This window comes from Coccinella septempunctata, chromosome 3 (genome assembly GCF_907165205.1).
Source record: "Coccinella septempunctata chromosome 3, icCocSept1.1, whole genome shotgun sequence".
Lineage (NCBI taxonomy): Eukaryota > Metazoa > Arthropoda > Insecta > Coleoptera > Coccinellidae > Coccinella > Coccinella septempunctata.
In genome coordinates this window covers 37,992,256-38,018,878 of record NC_058191.1, presented here as the reverse complement: position 1 = coordinate 38,018,878, position 26,623 = coordinate 37,992,256, and the positions used below count along the sequence as shown (strand labels likewise).

Genomic DNA, 26,623 nt, shown 5'->3' with positions numbered 1-26,623 from the left:
AATAAAGTTTAAAAGGTCGTAAATTTTCTTCCAACGAGGAGGTAATAAAAGCTGTAGAGGTCTGGTTTGCAGAGCAAGAAGAAACATTTTGTTTAAGAGCCTTGAGGTTCGCTGTAATAAATGTATTAATGGTCCATTCCTGGAAGATTCCTCAACTCTTTCTTACAGATGCATTTTCCTATACCTACCACAGAAAGGCTCTGGGCCAGTAAGAGGCGTTTTTGCTCCCTTTCTCCCAAGTGTGTTGGCTTCCTTTGATTCCAGAATAACCTGGAACCCAGACTAAAGAGAGTTGTACATATCACAGAGTTTTTTTCAGAATCATTCGTATAATAAGAATTGTGAGCTAACCTAATCAAGGAATTTTCGAAAAATGTGAGCATTTTTCTGGAAAAACCGTTGTTTTGGAAGAAGAAATACAGATACGAAAAACAGAATAACATCGTAACAGCAGACATGTCATCGATTCACTAACCATTCCAGCGTTACAGACCTGTTCAACCCCAATGAACGACGGTTTAGCACATTCCGAGTCTTGTAACCCTATAGCCGATGTCTGGTATTCTATTACTATTGTTGTTTGAAGTAGGTACGGCATTGTTTACTTTTAATTGAGCCAGTTGACTTAACGACTCGGCTCCAACCCACGTGCCCTTTATGGCCGTTTATATGGACTTTACGCCGGCATTATTGGGATTTATTGTGGAAATTTAAAACGCCAGTATCGGGTTATTATTGTTTCGGTTGAATCTGAATCGTAAAATCGCTATTTTTTTTTGCTATGCGGAATATCGATCGTTTGGTGCGGGTACGTGGGTACTGGGATGTGGAATACGATCGTGGTGGTGTTTTGTGGGTTTGAATTTGATTTGGAGGTGGTTCGTCTTTTGCTCCGCCCCATCTTTCTCAAATCCAGGTATGTGATTTTGAAATTTTCAGATCACAACGGCTGAGTTGTTAAAATTTTTGCGGTATGCCATTCAACGTCTCAATGTTCATGGGACAATTGCCATGATTGTTGAATCAGCCCATATAATTCTGCCCATTTGGTTTGACACGGATCTTCATCTATATCCAATTCCTCTTCTTCAAATTTTTTGACTGTGCAGAGAGAGGCTTGTCTTCAACGCTAAAATTACTATTCTTTAATTGCCGAAAGCATGCCCTGTCTAATTCATCAGTTGGAGCATTTTTACCATGAAATCCCATAAGCATTCGATGCATTTAAACTGCACTTTTTTTCCAACTGAAGCATAAACTTAAACATCCAGCAAATGCTGTTCATTTCACACGCATAATCTTCATAATGCTACACGCAATAAGAATAAGAAACAATGTTTTTGTATTGAATTCAAAGCGATATGTATTGAATTTTATGGGCTGATGTCTAATCTCTTTGAAACCAACAAAATTGAGTGCCACGTGTGCCACTAAGGGACGTTAATAACAGTCAAAGCCGTTTTTTTCAAAACGGTCTGAATCTATTCGTACTTGTTTTTGACTCCTACAAAAATCAACAGTAGATTCTTGAGGTCAAAAGAAACACTTTTTTCCTTTACCATTTTTTCCAAATCGGCTAGGTTTAAAAGTTACAGGCTGTTGAAAAATCATAAAAGAATGTTATTATCAGTTCTATCTCACAAATGGTTTTATCGAATTAAATGAATTTCGGAATATAGTTTTTCATATATTTGATTAATCTTTTTCGAACACAAGATATCACCCACGTCTTGAAACTAAGTTGGACGGTATCTAATGAATATACTCATCCTGTATATATCTTTTTGTTTGGTCAAAATTTATCAATTTTGCAATCATAATCCATAATTGAGCATGCAGAACTTTGTGAGTCTCTCAGGCCAAAAAATAATCCCAAGATTCTCGAAATAATAAACTCCAGTTAAATTCTCAGCGTTTTTTGATACGAGTACATGAGTACAATCAAATTGGGATTAGGGACTCGATCCAAACGACGAATTAAACAAATTGAAGGTGTGAAGGATACTCCTCCTGACCTGCCCCGTTATCCGGTCCCCCTCGTCGTTCGTATCCAACCCTTAGGTCTGGCAACCAACCCCCGATGTTCACTTCTACCTAACCGGAGCAAACAAGCCTGCTGCAGCTTGTTCATCGGGGCTGACTCGAACCTATCGAGATTTCCACCGTGTTCTATAATTACTCGATAAATAGATGTTTACCGAACGTGTTTCGTTCTGAGAGATAAGCGTGGGGTTGCCAAGTTGTCATTGAAGAATTGGAATACTTCTAAGAAGAATTTTCCTGGAAGATACCAAAACTTCTTCAAGAACGAACGGTTGTGCCGAGAGGGATGAAATTCTCAGATTCAGAAGAGTTGCTCTTTCAGAATATGTATCACATTTCCATCTACGGCAATTTTCCTGGAAGATAAATTAGGTACTCTAAAGATGACCTCGAAAAATTCCCAAAAAGTTGGGTTCAGTTAAAACTTCCTCAAGACCGAACGAATGTGCCGAAATGGATGAAATTCTCAGATTTATTACTAGAAGAGTGGCTCTTTCAGATTATGTATCACATTTCCATCTACGGCAATTTTCCTGGAAGATAAATTACTCTAAAAATGACCTCCGAAAAATTCCCAAAAAGGTGGGGTCAGTTGAAACTTCGTCAAGACCGAACGGTTGTGTCGAGATAGATGAAATTCTCAGATTTATGACTAGAGGAGTTGCTCTTTCAGAATATGTATCACATTTAGATCTGCGAGAATTTTCCTGGAAGATAATCGACTCGAAATATGACCTTCGAAAAATTCTCAAAAAGTTGGGTTCAGTTAAAACTTCCCCAAGAACGAACGGTTATGCCGAAATGGATGAAGCTCTCAGATTTATTACTAAAAGATTTGCCCTTCCAGAATATGTATCACGTTCAGATCTACGATAATTTTCCTGGAAGATAAGTTACTCTAAAGATGACCTTCGAAAAATTCCTAAAAAGTTGGGTTCAGTTAAAACTTCCTCAAGACCGAAGGTTGTGCCGAGATGGATGAAACTTTCAGATTTTTTACAAGAAGAGTTGATCTTTCAGAATATGTATCACATTTAGATCTGCGATAATTTTCCTGGAAGATAATCGACTCGAAATATGACCTTCGAAAAATTCCCAAAAAGTTGGGTTCAGTTAAAACTTCCTCAAGACCGAACGGTTGTGCCGAACTGGATGGAGCTCTCAGATTTATTACTAAAAGAGTTGCCCTTTCAGAATATGTATCACGTTCAGATCTACGATAATTTTCCTGGAAGAAAAGTTACTCTAAAAATGACCTTCGAAAAGTTCCCAAAAAAGTGGGTTCAGTTAAAACTTCCTCAAAACCGAACGGTTGTGTCGAAATGCATGAAATTTTCAGATTTATCACTAGAAGAGTTGCTCTTTCAGAATATGTATCACATTTAGATCTACGATAATTTTCCTGAAAGATAATCGACTCGAAATTTGAACTTGAAAATTTTCAAAAAGATGGGATCACTTAAAATCATTACAATGTGCATTTCTGACACACATAAGCAAAAAAATTATTAAACTTGATAAAAACTATCTTCACGATAAACCAAAAGACGTTTCCATAATCGTTATGAGTTCATGTAATTGAAGAGAGATATTGAGATGATACAGAAAATATGAAATGTCTTTTGACGAGCAGTTTATAAATAAGTAATTATGACATATTTATATTTGTCCTTTCCTGCGAATAATTTCGATTTAAAAATTTTCAACATATTCCTCAAGATGACCCTATTTTTGTGAGGGTCGAAACATAGGTATATATATATATATATTCTTTTGAATGTCAGCAATGCAATTTTAGTTATCAAACAATATAGCATATGTATGAGTTTTAGCAAAGGTTAGTGTGACGGGGTACCATACAATTTGGAGTATGATACAAGAGATTAGGGAAAAACCTCAGTAAAAAAACCCTGTCTCCCCGTGAGTAGTATAGTGATGTCGAATTTGTTTACAGAATAAGCTTTTAATACTGAAGGGCTTCTTTTCCATCGATATAAAAATTTCTTTATCCTCTTCCCATTTCGAAATAATATCTGAAACAAAGAAACAGAGCAGAAAACGAGAAAAAAAAGGTGAATAATAAAGCATTCATCAAAACTTATTCGAAGAATTGATGATGACTGAAGAAAAAAATAAATAATCATAGGTACATAACTTGTCCTTCAATTGCACTGGGAGGAATATCATCTCTGCGTCAAAAACCTGCTGATCTTGGTGGAGGATCACCCTCGTCGTCAGAAATGCCTTCAGTAGTAAATTAATAATAGCCAAATCTTGCTTTTGACTGGGAGAGTCTTTCGACCAGGTCCAGTCTTCCAAGTGTAGATTCTTCAGTTCTTCAGTTTTTCGGGGAACGCTACAGGACCCTTATGTTGGGGAATCATCTCCCATAGGTATAACAGTGGTTATTCAGTAGAAAATTGAAAGAACGAGAAAGAAATTCAAAAAACTTCTGACATAGGTAAGGTATGTCACGTTTTTAATGAAGAAAATTTGGAGCAGACATGAAGATTTCTTTTCTTTTATCTAACACCTCCAACGAATGAGATGGATGACAGATTTGAGTTCATAAATTTGGTTATACTCAAAATCGGCCTTACGCCGCCCCTGCCCCTGGCCAGGAGGGTCCCCGCTCCGCCGTGGGACCTGGGGGAGCCTGCATCCCCGGTGGGCGGTAAGATAAGACACACCGATCTGCGTTACGGCGAAACCAGCCAACTAGAAACTCGCGATAAGGACCCAGGCGAAGTCACCGCCGTCGCAACGTCCTCCGACGCTCGTATCTCGCCACCCCCGACGACTGGGGACACGCATATCACGATGTTATGAGCATTTTATAATGTGGTACGCGTTGCCGAGAAGCAAAGTTTCGATGAAAGTTGAAATTTCGCCCGGATATCTCTTTCCTCCGCTTAATGGTCTTCTTGGTTGCGTGAGAGACGCTGGCTCTGCACCCTCTACTTTGCAAATCGTTTTTCCATTACGCAAGAAGGCCGTGGGGTGTGGGGTGGCGATTTCATCTCGTTTGAAAGGCGTTAAGAAGTTGGGACGAGGTGTAGAGGAACGTGTCTAACGGGCAGTACATATAGCGACACTTGAATGGGAATCACCCAGTATCTCACAGAAAGAAAGGTCTTGTCCTGATCTATCAAGTTACTAACACAAAAATTTCGAAAACCCAATGACCTAGGGTTGAGGTTTACTACGATTTATAATTATATACGAGGATATATTGAAAAATTCTTAGCCTACTATAGAACCAAACGAAATTTCAATGTCAAAATATTTTATTACTCAACATATTCTCCTCTTAATTGGATACATTTATTACAGTGAACCTGCAACGTCTCTAGACCATTCAAAAAAAATGTTTCTTCTTGCTCTGCAAACCATACGTCCACAGATTTTATTATCTCCTCGTTGGAAGAAAAATTACGACTTTTTAAACTTTTTTTCAGTTGAGGAAAGAGATGATAGTCGGATGGGGCCAAATCTGGTGAATAAGGGGGGTGTTCTAGTAATTCAAACCCTAAATTACGAATTTTTTGCATGGCAACATGAGATTTGTGTGAAGGGGCGTTGTCCTTCAAACAAAATCACCTTTGGATAGCTTTCCCCGTGTTTTCTCTTCAATTTTTTTCCTTAGAGTGGTCAGTAATGTCGAATAGTAATCTCCGGTTATTGTTCTACCCTTATCCAAAAAATCAATCATGATTACTCCATGGCAATCCCAAAAAACTGAAGCAAGAACTTTTCCAGCAGATTTTTGGACACGAAACTTCTTAGGTCTTGGAGAACCAGAGTGTCGCCATTCCATCGATTGTTGCTTTGTTTCTGGATCGTAGAAATGTAACCAAGTTTCATCCATAGTAGCAATTCGGTTTAAGAAGTCTACTTCGTCATCGTCACTTCGTCTACTATCACAGATCGAACGCGATGCTTCTACCTTTGCACGCTTTTGGTCAACATTCAAACATTTGGGGACCCATTTTGCAGCAATTTTTCTCATGTCCAAATTGTCGTGAACTGTATGATGAACGTGTTCGTATGAAATATTCAGTGCTTCAGATATCCGTTTTAGCCCAATTCGACGGTCTGATAAAATCATGTCATGAACTGCATCGATATTTTCGGGGACTGACACAGAAACTGGCCTTCCCGATCGGTCATTATCTTCAATTTACCTCTTTTGAAGCTTGCAGTCCAATTTTTCACGGTCGCATACGAAGGACATTGATCACCAAGGGTATTGCATATCTTCGTAAATCTGCTTACCTCTTAACCCTTTCAAATACAGACACTTGATGGCTCGATACTCCAATTTTTCGATTTTCACAATTTCGGTGGACCTTTCTTTCTTTTAATTTATTGCGTAACTCTGGTTTAATTTTTTGACCTCAAACCCTTCACGATGTGAAAAAATTTAAACCGAATCACTCGGCCAATCCTTCAATGGAAAATGAACAAAAAATATTTTTTTTTATATCCCATTTCCATCTCCATTCCTATCTCGAAAGCAGTAAAGTTTAAAATAGCTGTCCAACAGAAAATCCGTATTGTGGAGAAAATAATGGAGCAACATGCTTTTAGATCCATTATTAGGGATCTTCAAGTAGAGAAATGATTTGGTTCAAAGATAACCACATTTTCAGTGAACCTAGATCAAGAATTTCAAATCCTCTCGTTTCTGATATCTCAGGAATCTTACCCTTGATCTGCAACAACATTATCGCGCTGAATATTATAACCGGTGCATTCGCCATTTTGCAACTATCACTTGTATATCATGGAAAGTTTTTATAATGTCCTGTGCCACTGTGGAAAAACGAATTAACCTGCTGAAGAACTAGTGAAATCTGTGACACTACGCATCTGAGGATCCTTGAAACAGAGTTGTATTTAGCCAAAGTGAAGAATACTTTTATTTTACAAAACATTCAAATATTCATTGGATAGCGTCCAATTTAGTATCAAGAGTTGGGTTCTTTGACGTGGGTGATATCTTGTGTTCGAAAAAGATTCATCAAACAAATGGAAAATTATATTCCGAAATTCATTTCATTCGATAAAACCATTCGTGAGATGGAACTGAAAATAACTTTTTTTGTGGTTTTTCAACAGCCCGTATCTTTTAAACCGAGTAGATTAGTTATCAAGCAGTTCATCATTATCGTAATGAAATCTGTGAGAATATTTCTCCATCTTATTTCAAATGATTTTAAGCAAAATTTGTCTTGATGAAGTGACTGCAGCGAATATTTAGAACATCTTTAAATATTTTGGAAAGTACTGAATATGGTCATTCAAAATTTGGGACCAAATCAGGAGCTTTTTTGAGCTGTTGGTATCGGTAAATTTGTTTGTATCTGTTATTGTATAACAGTTCATGAATTATCGTCCATTGCTGAGGCTCTTATTGGTAACAATTCATCGAAACATTCTTCACCATTGAAACATTGAATTGTTGATTTTTTCAGTGACGGACCTGGACGGTCTTCACTCAGACGAGACAAATTCGGGAGACAACTCGAACGCCGGCTCTAGCATAGGTCCTGACGACGACCAGGCAAGGCTGCGGCTCAAGAGAAAATTACAAAGGAATCGGACATCTTTCACCAATGATCAGATCGACAGTCTAGAAAAAGGTAAGTTGTCATTTTCACGGTCGTCGAAGCATTTCGATCTGCTTCGAGAACGTCGACATGTGTGGTTGGTTCAGTTCTGGGCGATCTTCCTGATGCATATCTGGTTCATCGTTTATTCTGATAATGAAAGTGGAAAAAAATCAATCGCTTACCTGAAATTTCGCTGTTTGATTCATATATGCCATCTTTAACAAATATAAAAGAGGAAGAAGGGAATTACAAAAAGAACATACCGGAAGAGTACAAATACACCAATAGTACAGTGTAGGTATGCACATTGTGCATATATGTTCATTCACACTATAGTGTGAATGAACAGCTGGAGTACCTAGAGAAGCCACCACAAAAAAATCCGCAAGGAACTCATTCATATTACGTCATTGCAAAATTAATGTTTGATAGGTTAACTCATTTTGAAAAAATAATATACATTCACAGCCTGTATATACACTGCGCAAAAAATCGCACATTCTGAAAATCTCAATTTTAATGAAAGTCAATGTAGAGTTACATTGACTATATAACTTATTTTTTGTTCTCTCGGGAAGGTTTTGAACGAAACAAGACACATTAAGTGGAAGAAAAATTCAGGATTTCACCGAATCTTATGTGAAAGAAGAGAAATGAACAATTTTCAAAATGCTGAAATGCTGATAAGTGATTTAATACTCGGTATTTCCACCCCTTGCGGTAATTACAGCTCGGCAACGACGGTTCATACTCAAAATGAGTGATCTTAAAATGTTCTGATCTAATCCTTCCCAGATTTCTCCGAGTTGGATTCCTAAGTCATTAAGAGTAGCTGGATGATTTTCTGAACTTCTCAGCCTTCTATTGAGGTTGTCCCAAACCTGCTCAATCGGATTGAGATCTGGATGTCTTGATGGCCATTCCATTCGAGAGACTTCAACCTCTTCAAGGTACTCCTGAACGATGCGCGCACGATGGGGTCTGGCATTATCGTCCATAAAAATGAAATTTTCACCAATGTATGGGGCAAATGGCACCACATGCTCTTCAAAAATGTTCCTTATATACTTATCAGCATTCATAGCTCCATTATCAACGACCACTAGGTCTGTGCGAGCAGTCAAAGATATTCCACCCCATACCATAATCGATCCTCCCCCGAAACCAGTAGTATTCAGGAAATTGCACTGAGCATATCTTTCATGTGGACGTCTGTATACAAGGGAACGTCGATCACAATGGTAGAGGCTGAATTTAGACTCATCTGTGAAGAGAACTCTTTCCCAATCGGCCTCTTCCCAATGGATATGCTCTCTCGCAAAATCCAAACGCGCCCTTCGATGGGCTGGGGTAAGAGCTGGGCCTCTTGCCGCGACACGAGGCCTTAAATCATATTCTCTGAGGCGATTTCTTATTGTCTGAGTGCTAATTTGCACCTCATGAGTTTGCTCAAGCTGAATTTGAAGGAGGCGAACGGTTGCAAACCGTTGTCTCAACGAAGAAACTCTCAAGTAACGTTCTTGAATGGCAGTTGTTACCCGTGGTCTACCCTGTCCTGGTCTTCGGATATTCATATCTGTCTCCCTGAATCGCTGCAACATTCTGGATACACTTGTATGGGAAACTCCAAACCTTTCTGCAATTCTTGTGTATGTTCACCCTTCTTCCAGCAAAACTACCGCTTGGGCACATTCCTCTTGAGTCAAATTGCGTGTTTCGCGTTGCATAGCGATCGAGTGTAGAAAATCAAACGAATGAAGAACTATTGATCACTAGAATTGATCGAGAACGACTGATTTTAGAATGGAGCCAATACATTCAAAATCTAATATCATCTTTTTCTATTCCTGCTGGGAAAAAACATGTGTATTGAAGAAAACCGTTGAAAATGGATAACATATGCATGCATAATTCTGATAAAAATAATTATCATTGAGAACACCTTCAGTTGTAGAATACATTTGAGATTTCCATAATGTGCGTTAATTTGTTTGCGCAGTGTATGTAAATTGCACCTTGAAAGAATTCTGTGGTTGACTGGTTGATGGAACTTTAACAGGATGTGAGTTGACTCTGTCGAGTTCTCAACTCAAGTACCCTCATCTGCTAAAGAAAAATTTCGTCATTTCTATATTATACTTATCTTGTTCTTCTCTGCATACAGAACTCCTCATCAAAAATTAATTTTACAGAATTCGAAAGAACTCACTACCCGGATGTTTTCGCACGTGAGAGACTGGCCGCAAAAATTGGACTTCCAGAAGCTAGGATACAGGTCTGGTTTTCGAATAGACGAGCGAAATGGCGCAGAGAGGAGAAGCTGAGGAATCAGAGAAGAGGTTCTTCCATACCAGAGCATCCTGGACCTACCCCATCCCCTACCAGACTTCAGACCTTCAACAACACCTCAATGTATTCTTCGATACCTCCACCAATGTCCATAGCAGATACGTACAGGTAAGTTGGTCTTTCACTGTATATTCAAAGGATACTTTGACTCACGCTGTAGATCATAACTAACTGAAACTTATTTCCCATTATTTCTTCCCCCAGTTCAATGCCGACGATGCCTAACTTCTCCCATGGTGGAATTGGCTCGGGAAGCATGGGACCCACGCATGGATCATGTCTTCAGCAGAGGGAATCCCCAGGTGTGGGGAGCGCCATGGGAAGTTACTGCATGGGTAGGCCCCACGGATACGACATCGGTCTGGGTTACGGAGGAAGACCTTCGCCTTGCAGTCCTTCGCAGCCTTACCAAATGAACGGTCATCAGTACTCCACCAACGGAACATCATCAACAGGTAAATATAATGCTTCAGTTATAGATCTAGAAGCTGTACCATGAAGGCTGGATTGACCATGCGTAAATTAAATGTAAAAACAAAATAGGTTCCGAGAAGCCTTGACCGTGTATATTACCTGGATGGGTGACCGCCCACCATGTGAATCTGAAAAGTGCGCGAAAAGTCCGAGCAGCTTTCCTAATTGGAAACACAATTGTCGCACATTGAAAATGTTGAAATAGCTCTATTCTGTTACAGGTTTGATCTCGCCAGGTGTCTCAGTACCAATAGCTGTACCAGGACAGACGGATATGGCTTCCCAATACTGGCCACGTATACAGTGACCTTGGTGGTCGTAATGCAGGAAAACCAAAAAAAAATGTACAAGTTTTGTATTTATGTAAATGAATTTACAAATTTTTGCAATCCTACTGTTAGTGTCCGAAACAATGAAGGATCTCTATCGTTATTTATTATCAGTGAAATCTTTTAGTGGAAACCGAGATAAACAGAAGTAGTAGTAGATTACTGAAGGGTGATTTTAATCGCCAGAAAATAAGACGAGGAATATCTATATATGCTGGTTCATGATCCCAAAAAGTAATCTTGTTCTTCAAGAAATGTTTCTGTGCCAAAAGTTCTTTTTGGGTTCCAAAACCAAAATTCTCCATTTTTTTTATGTTTTCTATTCCTCAGCTGCAAGAAAGTCCCTTAAAATTTAATTCTCCTCTGAAATTTTAATCCTCCATTATGCCCTTCGAAAATGGCAGATTTAAATTTTAATGGGGCATTGTATTTAATGGACGTTTCTGCAACTAGCCAATATGACATTGTTATTCATCAATAATATGCCTCATGAATATATTATATGATTTTTTTTTTATAAAAAGAGACGTTTTCGTGCTATTGTCTCTTTATTTCCCCAAGAAAATTACATATTTTCTCTCTGAGCGTGCCAAACTCTTCTAGAATTCGAATTTTTCATTGTTTCGATTTCATTGATGTATTTTTTTTTGAGGGAGCGAGATACCCGTTTTGAATCCAAAGAGTTAATGTTGAATTAATTAATTAATATATATGTGATCAATTTTGTATTTGCAAATAACTGTAACAATATTCTCGAATATATTATAGATAGTTTTATCTACATATCTGATATTGTAATATAATTCTTTTCCTGAAAAAGAAGGTGCATGTGTTTTATAAGAATATTTTTATGTGTATATGATTAATTTTAGTAAATTATTATAGTTTCTTCGAATATTATTTTTATTGTGTGTAAATAAAATTATATTGACTGATAAATTATCGTTTTTTTGGTGCATTTAAAAAAAAAATTCCCCCAGATTTTGCACAAACATCCTAACATTTATTTTGAAGCAAATATCACTAGTTTTCAAGTTGACCGCCTCCCCATCTTACATACGCCACTAGAATTTTTCAGGTTCAATTTTGATGTGATGAATTAAAAAATCATATTGGATCTTATTTTTGTATTTTTTGTACAAAATATCTATTTACAATCATTATAAATATTTTTTTAATTTAGACATTTCTCAGAGTTTAATAATTACGTTGAAAACATTGAACAAAAGCATATATACATTTTTTTTAATATAAATCAAAGGAGTAAAACTTAATCAAACAATTAAACCAATGAATTGAAGATTTTCCTATAAATTAAGAAATTAATGAAAAAAATCGATTATATCACAAATTTTTTAGTGAATTATGTAATAAACACACTGGGTCTTAGGTCATAATAAACATTCAAAAGATTTTTGAAATATCACATGAATAATAAGTTAACTTATTTGGATAAAATGGAGTCTATTTCGTTCATCAATCCATCATCCTCATAATCCAAATCTTCACCGAGCAGTAACATTTCCTCTGGATACTCAATAGATCCATTTCCTGTTGTTGATTTCTGAGGATTTGATGACTGAACACTTGAAGCTTCAGAATCTGCTTGTAATGCAGAACTTTTTTCAGCATCTTCTTCCACAGAAGTAGGAAGTCTCTCCTTCAAATCTTGATCGTTTTGTTGTGTTTGTTCTTTTGATTTATCTTCTTGTATTTTGCTTGAATCGTTTTCAACTAATTCTTTGAGGTCTGTGGATGCCAAGCGTATCAATTTAACTTTTTTCTTCGGCGTTATTGGTTTTGCAGGAACTGTTTCTTTTTGTCTGCTCTCATCTTCATCTTTAGTTGTACTACTTATTTCCGCCACCAATACCGTTGCACTCACTTTGGAATTCATTTCTGCCTGTTTTCTTCTTTTTTCAGCACGAATTTCTTCGAGAGTTTTGATTTTTATGGTATCCAATTCCTTCAAAACTTTCTGAGTGTTTTTTCTTATAACCTTATTTTTGATTCCCAATCTTGTGATCTTGTGATCCCTAATGTCGCTGATAGTTTCGTCTTCCTTGTTTTCTTGTCCATTGTTATTAATTTTCGAAAATAGGTTGAAATCCTTTGGGTTTATGTAGGTTTCACCAGTATGCGGTATGAAAGCATCCAGTCGTGATATTTTCGAAAGCTTCTGTGGATCATCCTGAGCATTTCTCTTCCTTTTCCTCATCAAGTTCCTACGAAGATCTTCCCCTTTGTCGTTATCTGGATGATCTAGACCTGCGGCAGCACAAAAACTCTCGTTAGTACTTGATAGTTAGTTTATACAGTTGATTCTTGGTGAATTCAAAAATACTATTAATATTTTAACTAAAAACGGCTGTTAATCAAATTCCATGCATCTACAATTTCGATTATTAGAGACTAACTATTACAATTTTGATATCATGAATTCAAATCCATAAAATTTCAAAATAGTGTTCTGTATCAGTAATTTACCTTACTCATAAAAGAATAAAATATTACTCAAACAAAAATCATTATTCTTACTTCCAAGTCAACTTGAAATATATTATGATTGAAGGGATATTTGTTAGAGAAGTATATATGCAACTAATAGAAATTCTTCAAAAGATTAGTATAATAACTTGCGTAGACTACTCTGAATTGTTGAAAACTGCTTGTGCACAAAATTTAACTAGGTGAAGTTTCGTTGTATTACATTTTCTTACATCTCAAAAAGAGCAATTATTAGATACTCACACTGTATATTCTGTAATGAATATGCAGTAGGTCTACTATGCTATACCATGCAATTTTCGTGGAGTATTATCGTGAATTGTGTACATATAAAAAAAAATTACTTACTGTAGGCAAAATATGCTGCGGATTCTTCTTGAATACGCTCTAACTTTATTTCCTCTAATGTTTTCACCCGTAGTTTTTTAACCGGAAGTTTGCTCGGTGATTTGGTCGGTATCGATTCAGTATCAGACTCTGCAAGAATACACCTTTACTCAGATATGAAGTGTAATAAATTGAAAACAATCAATAAGCAATTCAAAATTTGCAGGTGCATTCTTGCAGTTTTAAAGAAAACCCAAATAATTCAACAGTAAAAATTGAATTTAATGTGGAAGAAATACTTACAAAATATGTGAATACAGAATAAGTATAATCTAGATTTTAAAATCTTTTCATTTATACATAAAAAGTTTCATGGCATAAGAAACTACATATTTGAGTCAAGAAAAGAACCGAAATTTAACCCTATATGTCAGTTTGTTCCACTGTAAATACTGTTGTTGAAAAATAGATTGATAGAAAGTAAACCACTGCTTCTGAGGAAATAAGACTGTTAATTTCAAATTTGGTGTTTCTACAAAATCAAGTACAACAGTAGAATATACATTCCAATTAGAAAATTAGTAAAGCACCCTAAGAGTTGCGGGTATCATATTGACTCCAGCACAATTTCTTATTTATGGTTTACAATGGTTTATGTATTATATAAGATACAAAGCTTCTTAGTAAGTTTAGTTTGCTGGAACTCCTCATAATAATAACAAATACTATGATGTGACTGATATGAAATGAATTGATGTTCATCCATGATTTTAGTATACCAATATATCTATGTATTCACTTATTTTAATTAATCACCACCCAATTAAGGCCTTAGATGGTTGATAACTAGAATATAACTATATACTCCAAAAAAATGACGACTACAAGAATGCACACTAAAAAACACAAGAATAAATGTACTATATATAGAGTAGAAATAGCAGGTAACTCAAAGTAATCTTTTGTATCCCGTTCTCCCTCCCCAAGAAATCTGATTATTTTACACATAAAATTAATATAAAACTCAATAAAATCGAACAACATGAATAAATCATGGATAAAATATAAGTTGAGCAAACACAGCAATCTTACTGCCAGTGAACAAAAACCGAAACGAAAGTTTTTCCAGAAGAGGTTTCATTTTTCGATTATCCAATTTCAAGACGTGTAAAATGAGACGTCAAGCACGATATGTCTGGAGGGAAGTATATTTTATAATCAGAATGCAATGGAACAGTGCAGAAAATGAATGAAAGAAGGTAAGTGAGTAATTAGAAATGTCAATTCTAAGAATAGAAAAATGTTTCCGAAACATTTACACAACAATAAAACGATACCTTCAAAATTCTGACTGTTTCACCAATGATCCATATGTCTATGTAACAAGTTCTGAATGAAGCAAAATGAACTTCAGATATATACAGGGTGTGAATGGATAATTGCGAACAAATTCAAGGGGTGGTTCCTTGCCAAATAATACTGTGGGTCTTTCATATAATTTTATTTTTTGCTCTGCTCATATGCAGCCCCATAAAGAGCAATTTTTTCCTAGAAACCACAAAACAGACAGAAATGAAATTGAGCATTCTATGTGAGCGAGGAGCTAATGAAACAAATTTTGGTGAAGTTCACCTATGCCAGCATGATCTCCGCCTACTAGGTAAATTTAAGTTCGAAGATAATTCCACCTTACACAACTCACGTGACGTTATTGTTAATAAATATTTTTTTTTCACAAAAACCGATACTTTTAGCAAGAAATTACAAGAAACCTAAATCAAAATGAATGAAGCTATCTAAAATTAATGATTTAATGGTATTTTATGAAAGATGGATTTTTCCTTCCCTTGCAATTATAGGAGAACACCACCAAATTTTTTTAAATACCTTAACGCTCGCACAGAATGTCTGCTCTATTTTATTTCTGTCAGTTTTCAATTTCTAAGAGAAAAATTACATGCAAAAAAAATTAAACATAAAACCCACCCTACTTTTTGACTAGAAATCACCCTTGAATTTTATCGCAACTATTTATTACAGGTCGGCCTGTAGGAAAAGTGAATCACTTTGTTTTCTCGATTGAAAATAAACAATTGATCAATTGTGACAAACAGAAGAAAAAGATAATTTTCTACCTTTACCGCACTAATTTCAATTTTGACTATGAGCCGTTGATTTTTCTCGCACTAGTATGAGAAAGTGATACTTTCCGCAATTGTTCAGAAAATAACTATTTTCCACGACCGCCCATTTTCAACTACTTTCCCTCGTTCGTTTCAATTTCGAAATTAAAATGACCGATGAAATATGGAGAAAAAAATCACTTTCCCCACTTGAAAACAACCATTTTCCAAACAAATCAAAATAAAACCTCTTCTCGGAAATCCCCTCGGAAATATGAAAACACCAAATCATATATACACATTTCATTAAAAGAATAAATCAATCCCAAGATAAAAATCAAGCATAAATTCTAATAGACAACATCCAAACTTTGGTTCAATTTAATAACCGTGAGATACTTAAAAAGTTGCAGATTTTGCAATACGACGATGGCAGAATCATTGGCCACCAAAAATTTGGCACTGCTCCACATGCAAAATACTTTAAAACGCAAGACTAGATGAAATGACCAAAATACTCTTCGCATAATTCCATTACAGAAATTGGATATTCCCCGATTAATTTTTTTTTCAGAACGTTCTAGTTCTTCCAGAGTTTGAACATTCAAATGTGTTCATCTATTATCCAATACTTTACAGCATAGATTCAGTATTTGTAAATAATAAATTACAATGAGATTCAATCGTTCAAATCAATAATAGATGTTTGACTTGAGAAGTCAACATAACACTTCAATCATTAGATCAACTCGATATCATGTTAGCAAATATCATGAAACAAGTATATCAGCCAAAAAAAATTTAGCAGGCCTTCAGATATATTTTATTGACTGAATCAAATCATAGGACTAAAATTCTTCAAAAAATATACATTTTTAGTCCCATCCCAATGCAGAAAAACATTTCATACATTCTCTATTGAAAAAATATTCTTTATACAATTATAATACTATCGGAAGTAAATTAAATTTCATCTAATTTCATTCAATAAATTCTCAAATATTGAAAAATAAACAAAATTATTTTGAAATGAAAAATAGAATACCTGTACGGCAAAACCCCTATTTAAAAATTAGAGCTCTACACATCCCGTTCAAAAATTCAACCACACGATATATATATCAATGGATTATCAATTGCTTATTTTAAATTTTATAAAATAACTCAGTTTCACAGTCATGATAAAATGTTAAAAAAACAACGTTAATGCATAAACACAACAGTAATATAACAATATGCTTATTGCAAATTCCATATTCATTCAGAGATTAATTGACAACCTGCATACCTTCTTCGAAAGATACCACAAGAGAATCAACTTGATTTCGGAAATTTCTCTCCGATGATTGACCCTCAATTCCGTTTTGTGTGGGACTTTGTGAAACCTCTGCAAAGAAAGGAGCAATTCAATAATAATCCTCGACCGTTATTTTGGAAAATCCAAAGGTTCTCATGGCCAAATAATGGTAGAACTTTACTTTTGTGCTAGTGACAGATTCGCAGGTTTTTTGTATAGAAGCTTTTCATGTGAAATCGAATGGTAGTACTCTCAATCTTATGAAATGTTTCAATTAGATATTATAAGTTTTTGAAAATTGCATTGATTATTCAAAAATGTGACACTCAGGATGTCAGTGAACTCAACATTATTAAGTCACCTCCAGTTTGAGCTCCCACTGTGAAATGCCAAAACATTCAAAACTTCACCTAGTTCAAAAGTAAGAATGTTCAATTCGACTTGCTCTACAGATTCCAAAAAATTATTCTAACACTACAGATTTCAAAATTGTAAGCTTCTGAGGGTTAACAAATAAACATGCTACATCTATCTAAAATGGAATATATTCTTACCTTCAGTATTTTCAGTTTCTTCTGTACTATTAGAATTATTTGCATTAGTATTTGTATTGTCATCTAAGTTAGCAGAGGATTGTCCAACATTCTGGTGCAAAAATGGGCAGTGCGGTTTCAAACAGCCACCAGGCTGATTTTCCCAGTAGCACTGAATTGCCTTTCGATTCTTCCTCAGCTCCATGTGACGATAATTACAATGAACATTTAGGCACTTTCCTTCTTTCCAAAATGAACACATTGTTTCACACCCAAGTGCTGATGGTTCATGTCTAAAGGTACAACTGTCACCCTATAATTAAAATTTACATGTTAGTTGCCTAAATATTTCGAATTGGTTTGAAAGGGATATCCCACCATAAAACATATGGTGGATCTAAAACATTTACTTACTTTAGTGCAAGTTGAGTAGTAATAAAAATAACAGTCGTTATTTCTTCTAGGTGAATCCAAATCCGTCATCTTCTTAAAGAAATTATCAGCACTGAAAATAGAATGCAACATCAATAACGAAATCAGATATCCATTTTGAGGTTAGAAATACATTTCACGATATTTCGTGCTTCAGGAGTAAATTAATATTATAAACAAACAGAAAACTTGTATTATTTTCTTTGAAAGTAATAGAAATCGGCTTTAGAACTTACAAATAGTAATTAAGAGGCATTTTGAAATATTTTTGAATTGTAGATTTAGGTGTGAATAATAGTTCACAAGAATGACAACTGTATAAAATGCTGCAAATAAGCATCCTTTTTTTACTTATCAGATAAATATAATGTGGAATATTTAAAGTACTCACCTTCTAAAAAAATGTGACCTTTCTTTTTTTCGCAATTGACAGATTAAATGATATGCAGACGAAGTTGAAACGACAGATTTCGGATTTCTTCGGTACACAAGCGGATGTCACGTGACTAAGAGAACAGATGCGGGATTTTCGAATAGAAAGATCACAGAGGGAGATTTCTAATTTTCAAAGACAGGGTTATGCAGTGAACCATAAAGTATTTTAGTATTTTCTTCTTTTTCTCAGATGTCCTTCGTGTGAGTAAATTTCGATGATGATATTAAATATTATTTTAGAAACAAACAGAGATGATTCATCATTTTATTCATTATATAATTATTAATAATTTTGCTAGTACTACCAGCAGAGATCTGTACTTGCGCGAACGTGTTTATGTTCGCCAGAGGGCGTATCGCAACACGACTTAAGCTAAAACACTAAAATCTACTTAAACCAAAAAAACAATATATGCTTGAATAAAAAGGCTTAAAAAATAACTAAAATAAAATAAATAAAGACAGGTAGTCTCTGGCCATTCGTACCGCTTCACTGATTAATGATTAATAAACATTTAATTTTGAAATTTCTATGAAATGAGAGTAGATAGAATAAAATAATTGCGCCATTCCTTATAAGACAATGGCCTTTTAGAGCAAAGATTATAGAAATTACTGTATATTTTAGTCTTTGTTTTAGACTTCAATGTTATACCCAGTTAGCATTAAAAGTTAGAAGCTGGGATTGCTTCAGACAAGTAAAGATGTTTTCCTTCTGACTGCTGACGTCATGTCATGAAAAGAATGTTGAGTTAAGTACAGGATTCAAATAAAATAAATTCATTTCTTGTTCATTGTATATTTAGACATTGTTGCTTTTCTTGAACCATTTGACCAAAACAATTTCCAAGATATCCTTCACCTAATATCATTTCTTCATATTCATAATACAAAATATTAAATATAGATCTCTCAAATTTGAATATATAAATTTGTGCTTTAAAAAATCTAAATAGTGTAATTTCCATTAGAGTATTTTTCGAGTTGTGTGTATGGTATTTTAAACAGTCAATATGCTCTTTTCCCTTCTGGTTAAACATTTATAACTTGCTAACTAGTCATGCTTCAATTATTGCTGTAGCCTCAGTTCTTTCTTCTTCTAATTCTTTAGCAGTGGTGTCCAACATTTTTCTGGCAAAATCATTGACAGGTAAATTTGGAACAATCTTCCAATTTTTATTTTCAATTGTGACGGGAAAAGAAAATACAATATCTTTTGGTACTCCATAGGATCCATCGCTAACAACACCCATTGAAACAAAAGTTCCAGGTTCTGTGCCCTTGAACCAGTTTCTCATATGATCACCAGCAGCTTTAGCAGCTGACATAGCAGAAGACATTTTTCTGGCATTGATAACAGCAGCACCTCTTTTCTGAACAGTTTCAACAAAATTGATTCTGAGCCAGTTATCATCCTTCAAAACTTCTGGAACTGGTTTCTTAGCTCCATTGATTTCAACAATAGCATGGGATCCATCTGGAAATTGGGTTGAGGAATGATTTCCCCAAATTATTACATTAGAAACATTGCGAACAGGAACCCCGATTTTTGCAGCAATTTGTGCCTGTGCACGGTTCTGATCTAATCTTGTCATTGCAGTAAAGTTTTCCTTTGGAATACTAGGTGCATATTTGGAGCAAATGAGAGCATTAGTATTGGCTGGATTGCCAACAACAAGAACTTTTACATCTTTTCTAGCATATTTATCAATAGCTTCACCCTGTACTTTGAAGATTTTCACATTTGCTGCTAGCAGATCTCTGCGTTCCATTCCTTGTTTTCTTGGCATAGCTCCTACTAAAAAGGCTGAAGAAACGTCATTAAATGCAACATCTGGTTCAGCGGTTGCGACGACTTGTCTCAGTAACGGGAAAGCGCAGTCTTCCAACTCCATAACAACACCTTCCAAGACACCCATCATTGGAGGAATGTCCAAAAGATGAAGAATCAAGGGTTGTTCTTGACCAAAGACATCACCTTTCGCAATCATGTACAGTAGAGAATAGGCAATTTGCCCTGCTGCCCCAGTTACTACAACTTTGATTGGCTCGGCCTACAACAAAGATTACATAATCGTTCATTTCCAATAAATTTAAATCACAAATACGAGGTTGAAATACATTTTTTTCCACAAAAATTAAAGTCAGGACTTACCATTTCGTCCTTAAATTCACTAAAGATTCCAAAGTCAAAGGAAGCAAGGTCGGTTCAATAATTGACTTAACAAGTTACCCGACAATATCAGTGATAACTTTAATCAATCTAGATTTTAGATATGAAAATTTTAAGTCAAATAAAAATGAATCAAGTGTTTTCTTGACCTTTAGCGTTTAGGAGACGTCACCTTATGACCTTCAAGCATAGAAGGACATAAAGATTTATGTCTTTAGCGTTGAAATTCATATTATTTATTAGTTAATGAATATCACAAATATATTATAAGTGAACGAATTCATTGGAATGTAAAAAAAAATTAAATCCCGTTTGTTTCCAAACTAAGGATTCTTTAAGATTCATTAAAAAAATGTTTTTGTCGGATTGGCAACAATGTTATTTGTTGTGAATGTTTGTTTTGAATTTGAAAATATAACCTGCAATATTATCTTGAAGTATGAAAAATTATAAATTAGGTATCGAGGTTTAATTCGATTTGAATCGATTTGAATAATGGAAGCGAAATTTTTTAAAATTCGGAGAGATTTAGATTCCCTGGGGTATTTCCAAATACTTTCATCAGATTGTCTTCCTTTAGTTGAAAAACTGTTAGATGATTTGAAAACAACCACAGCTAGTCTTCAGAAATATATCAAATTGGCTCAAAGGGTAACGAAGGTAATCAATTTTCTTGATCACTGATTAAGATCAAGTATACTAGTGACAAACTGGCAGTGGCAAATATTTTGAAGTTTTCATTTCAATCTGTAATATTGTTCTGATTACAGGAGAAAGAAGATTTAGAACTAACTTCGATACCTCACAAATTCGATAATGAAAAGGTACTGAGAGAATATAATGATCTGCAGTTAACATACTCAAATTATAGAAGTCAAAAGGAGAGAGACATTAAAGGTATCTTCAATTCAAAGACTTAAATTTTCTACCAAAGTAAAAGCTCTAGTGTAATTTCCAGCTCATATTTCACGAATTCAATAATTTTATCTCATTTTAATATGAATGTATTTTAGAATTGCGAAATAAAGTGCTTCTTTTGAATGAGGAAAATGCTAAATTGATCTTGGACAATGAGAAATTGAGAACTAATTTGAGAGAAACTGAATTGGATCTGATGAAAGCAGGAGCAAGAAAATCTCAACAAGGTAAGCTTATAATTATGCAAAACTATAATACATGAAAAAAAGATGATAAACGATGTTTTTCTCTAGGAAATAAAGGTCTCAGTAAATCACATGGTCAAAGTAATTATTCATCTCCAGACGAAGATTTGCTACGTGAAAACAATGAAATACGTCATGAAGTAAGTGGTGAATCTAAATAATAGATGCAAGTTTTTGAATAGATGAATTTTGTTTCATTCACCACTTTTTTTGTGGATTACCATGTTGATGGCAAAATTTCAATCATTCGTTTTTTTAGCTTGATCATTTGAAAAAAGAATTGAAGAATTTACAGTGCAAATGTCACCAACTAGAATCAATTGGTGGAGGTTCATCACCTGAAGACTATGAAGAAGAAGAGGTGGTGAAAAGAAAGAGTACATTGGACAATAAATATACGGAAGATAAAATTCATAGACTTGAGGATGAAATCCACAATTTAACCAGAGAGAAAAACGATATGGAAAAAAGTTATAGAGGTAATGTTAAATGATCTCCAACATTTCTCAACAAAATATTTTTTGTACGAAGAATTTCATTTATTTTTCAGAGGCTCTCTCAAAACAGCATGAAGCTATGAAGAGGGCTATACATTTAGCTGAAAGAAATAAGGAACTAGAAAAAGAATTAAAAGATATTGATCGAATGGCTATAGCTGTGGAGGAGGAGTGTAATGATGCAGTGAAAAATAAAACTCAAAAATTGACCAAGTAAGTACATTTTAACTTACCAATTTAACCATTTTCCTGATCACATTTCAATAAATGGATCCACAGCACTTTTTCGGGAATTTTAATAGACAAATTCTTCTTGATTGTATTTAAAAATTACTATAGGTTGGAGATGGCACTGAAAGACGCATTGCAAGAAATTCAAACCTTAGAAAGAACAATAGCAGGGATGAAAAAGGATAAGCAACAATTAGAAGTTGACAATGATATCTTGAGAACGGAAAAGAAAAGAATGCAAGACATGCTCACAGATGCGGTTAAGGAAAAATCTGATGTTTTAGAACGGATGAATGGCATGAAATTGATAGGTATTGATTTCGATTCCAGCATGTTCGTAACGGATGTGATCGTGAAACTTTATTCTAGAACATGACTTGAACTTGGAGATCGATAGATTGGTACAGGAAAGTAATGCCCAAAAACGTGTGATTGCCGAACTGGAGAGCAAAATTGTTGTGGTGGAAGCAGCAACCTTTGTGAGTACAAATTTTGGAGTGATTTCCGAAATTGTTTGCATTGAAATTACATATGGTTAATTTTTAGCCTAATAGAGGACCTGGAGGAGACGCAGTGGCCGTACAAGTGGCTCCGGTTGCTATCAAATCAGGTAAGAAAACGAAAACGGCCGACAAACGTTCAAAAAAAGCCGGTAAGGCGCAAAAAACGAAAGGTAAGAAGAACGGGAAAAAAGGAAAAGGCAAGAAAGGAAAAAAATCCCGAACCACCAACACCACATCCTATGCTCCCGCCAACTCCCCCACCGAAGCAGAGATAGACAAGGCACTGAATGAATTGTTCCCAGTAGCTCCACCGGTACCTCCATCTGATGGTTTCACCTTGCTTTCGGATCATAGCCATCCACCTTCAACTCAGCAGCATAATAAGTCTACAAATACCCTGGTGAGATCGGTCAGGGGATCTCAGTGCTCCGGTACTCCAACCCCTCAACGTTCTTGCACCTGCGTTCATGAGAAAAAACCTGTACTTTCTTGCGCGTGCGACTTCGTATCACAGAATAAGTGTTGTGTGGATAAGGACACTCTCACGGACGCCTTTATCTGTGGCTGCATGGAAAATATGTGTCTGAAACACTTTCAGGATTTGATGAGGAAGGAGATAGAACAGTGTCAATGTCAGGTGAGAATTTATTTGAAATGATTGTAATTATCATATTTAAATGGTTACGTTTTTTTCATCTTTTTCCTTATCTTGCTGTTTATTTGATCTAACTTTGCTTATCGTGTTTATTAGCACATGATTAATGTTTTCTTTCTTGGATTAAGGTATTCTTGTTGAGAATTTTGTATAATTACACTTCTTAACGAACTGTTGAGGAGATTGAGGATGCCTGTTATACGCCCTCTTAGATTCAGAAAAAAATATCAAGAGATCTGTTTCGGAAGTCGTAGATTCAGAATCCCTAAAAAAAATTTATCTGTGTGTTTGTGTGTGGAATGCTTTGGACAGGCTAGAAGTCACAATTTTGAAGCTACCAGGCTCAATTTCGGCAGAATTATCCGGATCGACGATGCTAAGAAACCTATTGAATTTTTTGGGAATGGAATTAACGGTTTCTGGGTTATTTGACTTTTTCAAAAATTTGGTGTGTTCACTTTACAACTCGCAATTTTGAATATATTGATCTGAAATTCTGCACGTGTGTTCTCGACTGAAGCGTGACGAAACATATTGATTTTGATCAGAATCGATCCAACCGTTTTCGATTTTTTGTGGAATTTATCGGAATTCTGTTTTTTTTTTTTTCACAAAATTTTTGCTCGACAGCTATGGTGAGTTTTTTAACGAATTTCATTTCAGTTTATGAAAGAGGAACTGTTCTTTTCGCGAAAAAATCGCGAAGCAGCCAATACTATTTAAAAGCGTTAATTTGGGAGTTTATCCTAGATGAAAAACTTATTATGAAAAATCTATTTAGATTACACAATGGTGCGCCACTTGGTATCAATTTTTGTAACTAGAGTTTGTAGATTTTTGAATATTTTCATCTTCCGATACACTTTTAAGATAGATCCACTTTTAATCTTGTTTTGTTAGTGACTTTTACCTGTTTGTCTTCCCTTATTGTGAATAAATAAATGTTTGCATTATATAGATAAAACAGAACCTCATGAAAGTGACTCAAGAAAAGGATCATTACATGGAGGAATATCACAAATTGGTGAATCAGATGTGCCAGGTTCAAATACAAAACACTGTGAGTTGATTTTTTCCACAATGTCCCATCTTAAAACAAATAAGATGTTGAAATAAATTATTGAACTCCGTTGCAGAGGTGCTCCGATTCAAGTACTTGTCCTGTGTGTCCGAAGACTCAACAGATAGTGGAATTCCTTCAACACGAGAACAAGATGCTGTCTCAAGAGAAAATGATGTTGGTGGAGAGATTAGAAAAGACAAGAAACGATGGTGAAATAATCGGGAAGTGTAATAAGGTAACAAAAAACAACACAAAAAACTTCTTTGCTTGATTTTCTGGTTGTATTTTCGAAAGATGTGTCTCCAAATAAAAAAAAATTCTGCTGTAAACGATATTATTATCAGAGTACTATCAGTAACTATGAATATCTTCGTATGTATTTCAGTCAGTTTGTAAGCGGATGCAAAGAGAAAGAGACCTGTTCAAAGCAGACGTTGCTCGGCTAGAAGAAGAATGCGACTGCCTGAGAGAGAATATACAGGTAGGAATAAACTTAAATATTTTTCGACGTTGATAAGAGCCTATCTTCGAGATCAGCACCATTTATGTATCGATTTTAGATGTTATGTGATGCTAAAACGAGGGAACACGACACTTTCTCCCAACAAATCAAAGATTACGAACGACGAATGAAAAAAATCGAATCGGAACGAGGGGAACTCATGAACGCCCAAGGTTCCAGGAGGGCTCAAATTGACTGCCTGGAGGAGAAGAACGAGATGTTGAAAAATGTGCTGCGCACCACTCAGGACGACTTGCAGAATCAGAAAATCATTTATGGCCAATTGAAGTGAGTGTACCCGATCGACGATTCGTATTCGATTGGAAAAATTCGGATTTTCAGGAATCTACACGACCAAACGGATAAGGCTCTGCATGACGCGCAGGCGCAGCTCGTTCAGGTGGAGCGTCAACTCGCGCAGGCGTATATGACCATCGAACAACTGAAGAAATCGAGCAGGGACCAGAAAAATCAGCGAACCGAAATCGATCTCGATACTATGAAGAGACAACTGAATAGGATAGATCAGGAAAAAGATGAACTTTTAGTGAGTTTTCATTTGAGAGGGGATAATATTTTCCCCAACATCCACTTGGGTGTTAAAAATTATGAGCTATTTTATTTTCAGAACATAGTGGATTCGAAAACGGAGGAAATTGCCAGTTTAAAGGAGGATCTGAGGTGCAAGTGTGGTCTTATCGAGGAACTGAGGGGGCAAAACGCAGATCTGAAAAACAAATTGGGGTGAGTTTGATTCGTCCTTTGTATAATAATGCGAAAATTACATTTAATATGAAATTCGAAGGATTACAAAGGATAGGAAGGTGAAAATTAAATTTTTCCACTTTAGTTAGAGCGGTGCCAGCTCATTTTTCATTGGATAATTTGAATAATGAGTTTGATGCATAACTACACGCATCAACTCTCTGTCTCATAGAACTTCATATACTGCTTGTAAGTTTTTATTCATTCCGAGAAAAGTATCGACTGTATCGAAATTTTGCAAGAGACTTTTTCTCTCCAGAATTGAATGGAAAACCATAAGAGAATTTTATTTTTCTAAAATCTATCCCGCGAAAACAACTTTTGAGGGAAAGTCATAAGGAGTTGTTATTTTCAACCTCCTATAATAAAGTTATGAAAGCTTAAAAAAATTGTATGAGTAACATCTACTTTGTGATTCATATCATGTATAGTTTTATGACTCAGTGTTTTTTAGAACCCTTAAAAAAAATTAAAAACTGTCAACTCGTCATCGCCTTCCAAAAGCTGTATCTTGGAAGGTAGGTCGAGTTCGAAAATAATGTATAAGAACTACCCCTGCTTATTTTCATCGAGGAATCATCTCCCTAAGTCCTTCGCATTTGTTTA

The 26,623-nt window shown here is 35.3% G+C and overlaps 4 protein-coding genes across 13 annotated transcripts in view; 2 read left to right on the top strand and 2 right to left on the bottom strand.

Moving 5' to 3' along the window:
- The window catches only part of LOC123310191 (paired box protein Pax-6-like), a 90,397-nt gene extending 79,583 nt beyond the window's left edge, over positions 1 to 10,814 (top strand). For all 4 annotated transcript variants that reach the window (XM_044893616.1, XM_044893612.1, XM_044893613.1 and 1 more), the window contains 4 exons: positions 7,521 to 7,688; positions 9,851 to 10,115; positions 10,212 to 10,462; positions 10,703 to 10,814. In XM_044893616.1, the coding sequence (XP_044749551.1) occupies positions 7,521 to 7,688; positions 9,851 to 10,115; positions 10,212 to 10,462; positions 10,703 to 10,788 (770 nt within the window). In that variant the 3' untranslated portion in view covers positions 10,789 to 10,814. The remainder of the gene's footprint in view (positions 1 to 7,520; positions 7,689 to 9,850; positions 10,116 to 10,211; positions 10,463 to 10,702) is intronic.
- Positions 10,815 to 11,922: 1,108 nt separating this feature from the next.
- LOC123309130 (zinc finger CCCH domain-containing protein 11B-like) lies at positions 11,923 to 18,571 on the bottom strand. Of its 2 annotated transcripts, none has more exons than XM_044892059.1 (6): positions 18,422 to 18,571; positions 18,013 to 18,103; positions 17,620 to 17,911; positions 17,057 to 17,155; positions 13,667 to 13,795; positions 11,923 to 13,078 (listed from the first exon to the last, which is right to left on the bottom strand). In XM_044892059.1, the coding sequence occupies exons 2-6, from the start codon at positions 18,079 to 18,081 to the stop codon at positions 12,255 to 12,257; spliced, it is 1,413 nt and encodes a 470-aa protein (XP_044747994.1). In that variant the 5' UTR covers positions 18,082 to 18,103; positions 18,422 to 18,571; the 3' UTR covers positions 11,923 to 12,254. The 2 variants fall into 2 exon arrangements, with proteins under 2 accessions (XP_044747994.1, XP_044747993.1); XM_044892058.1 differs by lacking the exon at positions 18,422 to 18,571 and adding an exon at positions 18,267 to 18,397.
- A 677-nt stretch (positions 18,572 to 19,248) lies between these two features.
- Positions 19,249 to 20,816, bottom strand: LOC123309893 (malate dehydrogenase, cytoplasmic). The gene is made up of 2 exons (XM_044893194.1): positions 20,621 to 20,816; positions 19,249 to 20,519 (listed from the first exon to the last, which is right to left on the bottom strand). The coding sequence occupies exons 1-2, from the start codon at positions 20,621 to 20,623 to the stop codon at positions 19,524 to 19,526; spliced, it is 999 nt and encodes a 332-aa protein (XP_044749129.1). The 5' UTR covers positions 20,624 to 20,816; the 3' UTR covers positions 19,249 to 19,523.
- Positions 20,817 to 21,130: 314 nt separating this feature from the next.
- The window catches only part of LOC123309117 (centrosomal protein of 135 kDa-like), a 28,732-nt gene continuing 23,239 nt past the window's right edge, over positions 21,131 to 26,623 (top strand). For 4 of the 6 annotated variants that reach the window (XM_044892022.1, XM_044892019.1, XM_044892023.1 and 1 more), the window contains exons 1-15: positions 21,131 to 21,298; positions 21,409 to 21,535; positions 21,652 to 21,783; positions 21,850 to 21,941; positions 22,061 to 22,280; positions 22,352 to 22,511; positions 22,638 to 22,840; positions 22,899 to 23,008; positions 23,076 to 23,669; positions 24,646 to 24,747; positions 24,824 to 24,985; positions 25,136 to 25,231; positions 25,311 to 25,540; positions 25,595 to 25,799; positions 25,881 to 25,996. In XM_044892022.1, the coding sequence (XP_044747957.1) occupies positions 21,134 to 21,298; positions 21,409 to 21,535; positions 21,652 to 21,783; positions 21,850 to 21,941; positions 22,061 to 22,280; positions 22,352 to 22,511; positions 22,638 to 22,840; positions 22,899 to 23,008; positions 23,076 to 23,669; positions 24,646 to 24,747; positions 24,824 to 24,985; positions 25,136 to 25,231; positions 25,311 to 25,540; positions 25,595 to 25,799; positions 25,881 to 25,996 (2,714 nt within the window). In that variant the 5' untranslated portion in view covers positions 21,131 to 21,133. The remainder of the gene's footprint in view (positions 21,299 to 21,408; positions 21,536 to 21,651; positions 21,784 to 21,849; positions 21,942 to 22,060; positions 22,281 to 22,351; positions 22,512 to 22,637; positions 22,841 to 22,898; positions 23,009 to 23,075; positions 23,670 to 24,645; positions 24,748 to 24,823; positions 24,986 to 25,135; positions 25,232 to 25,310; positions 25,541 to 25,594; positions 25,800 to 25,880; positions 25,997 to 26,623) is intronic. The other 2 variants (XM_044892021.1, XM_044892020.1) reach the window with 2 other exon arrangements.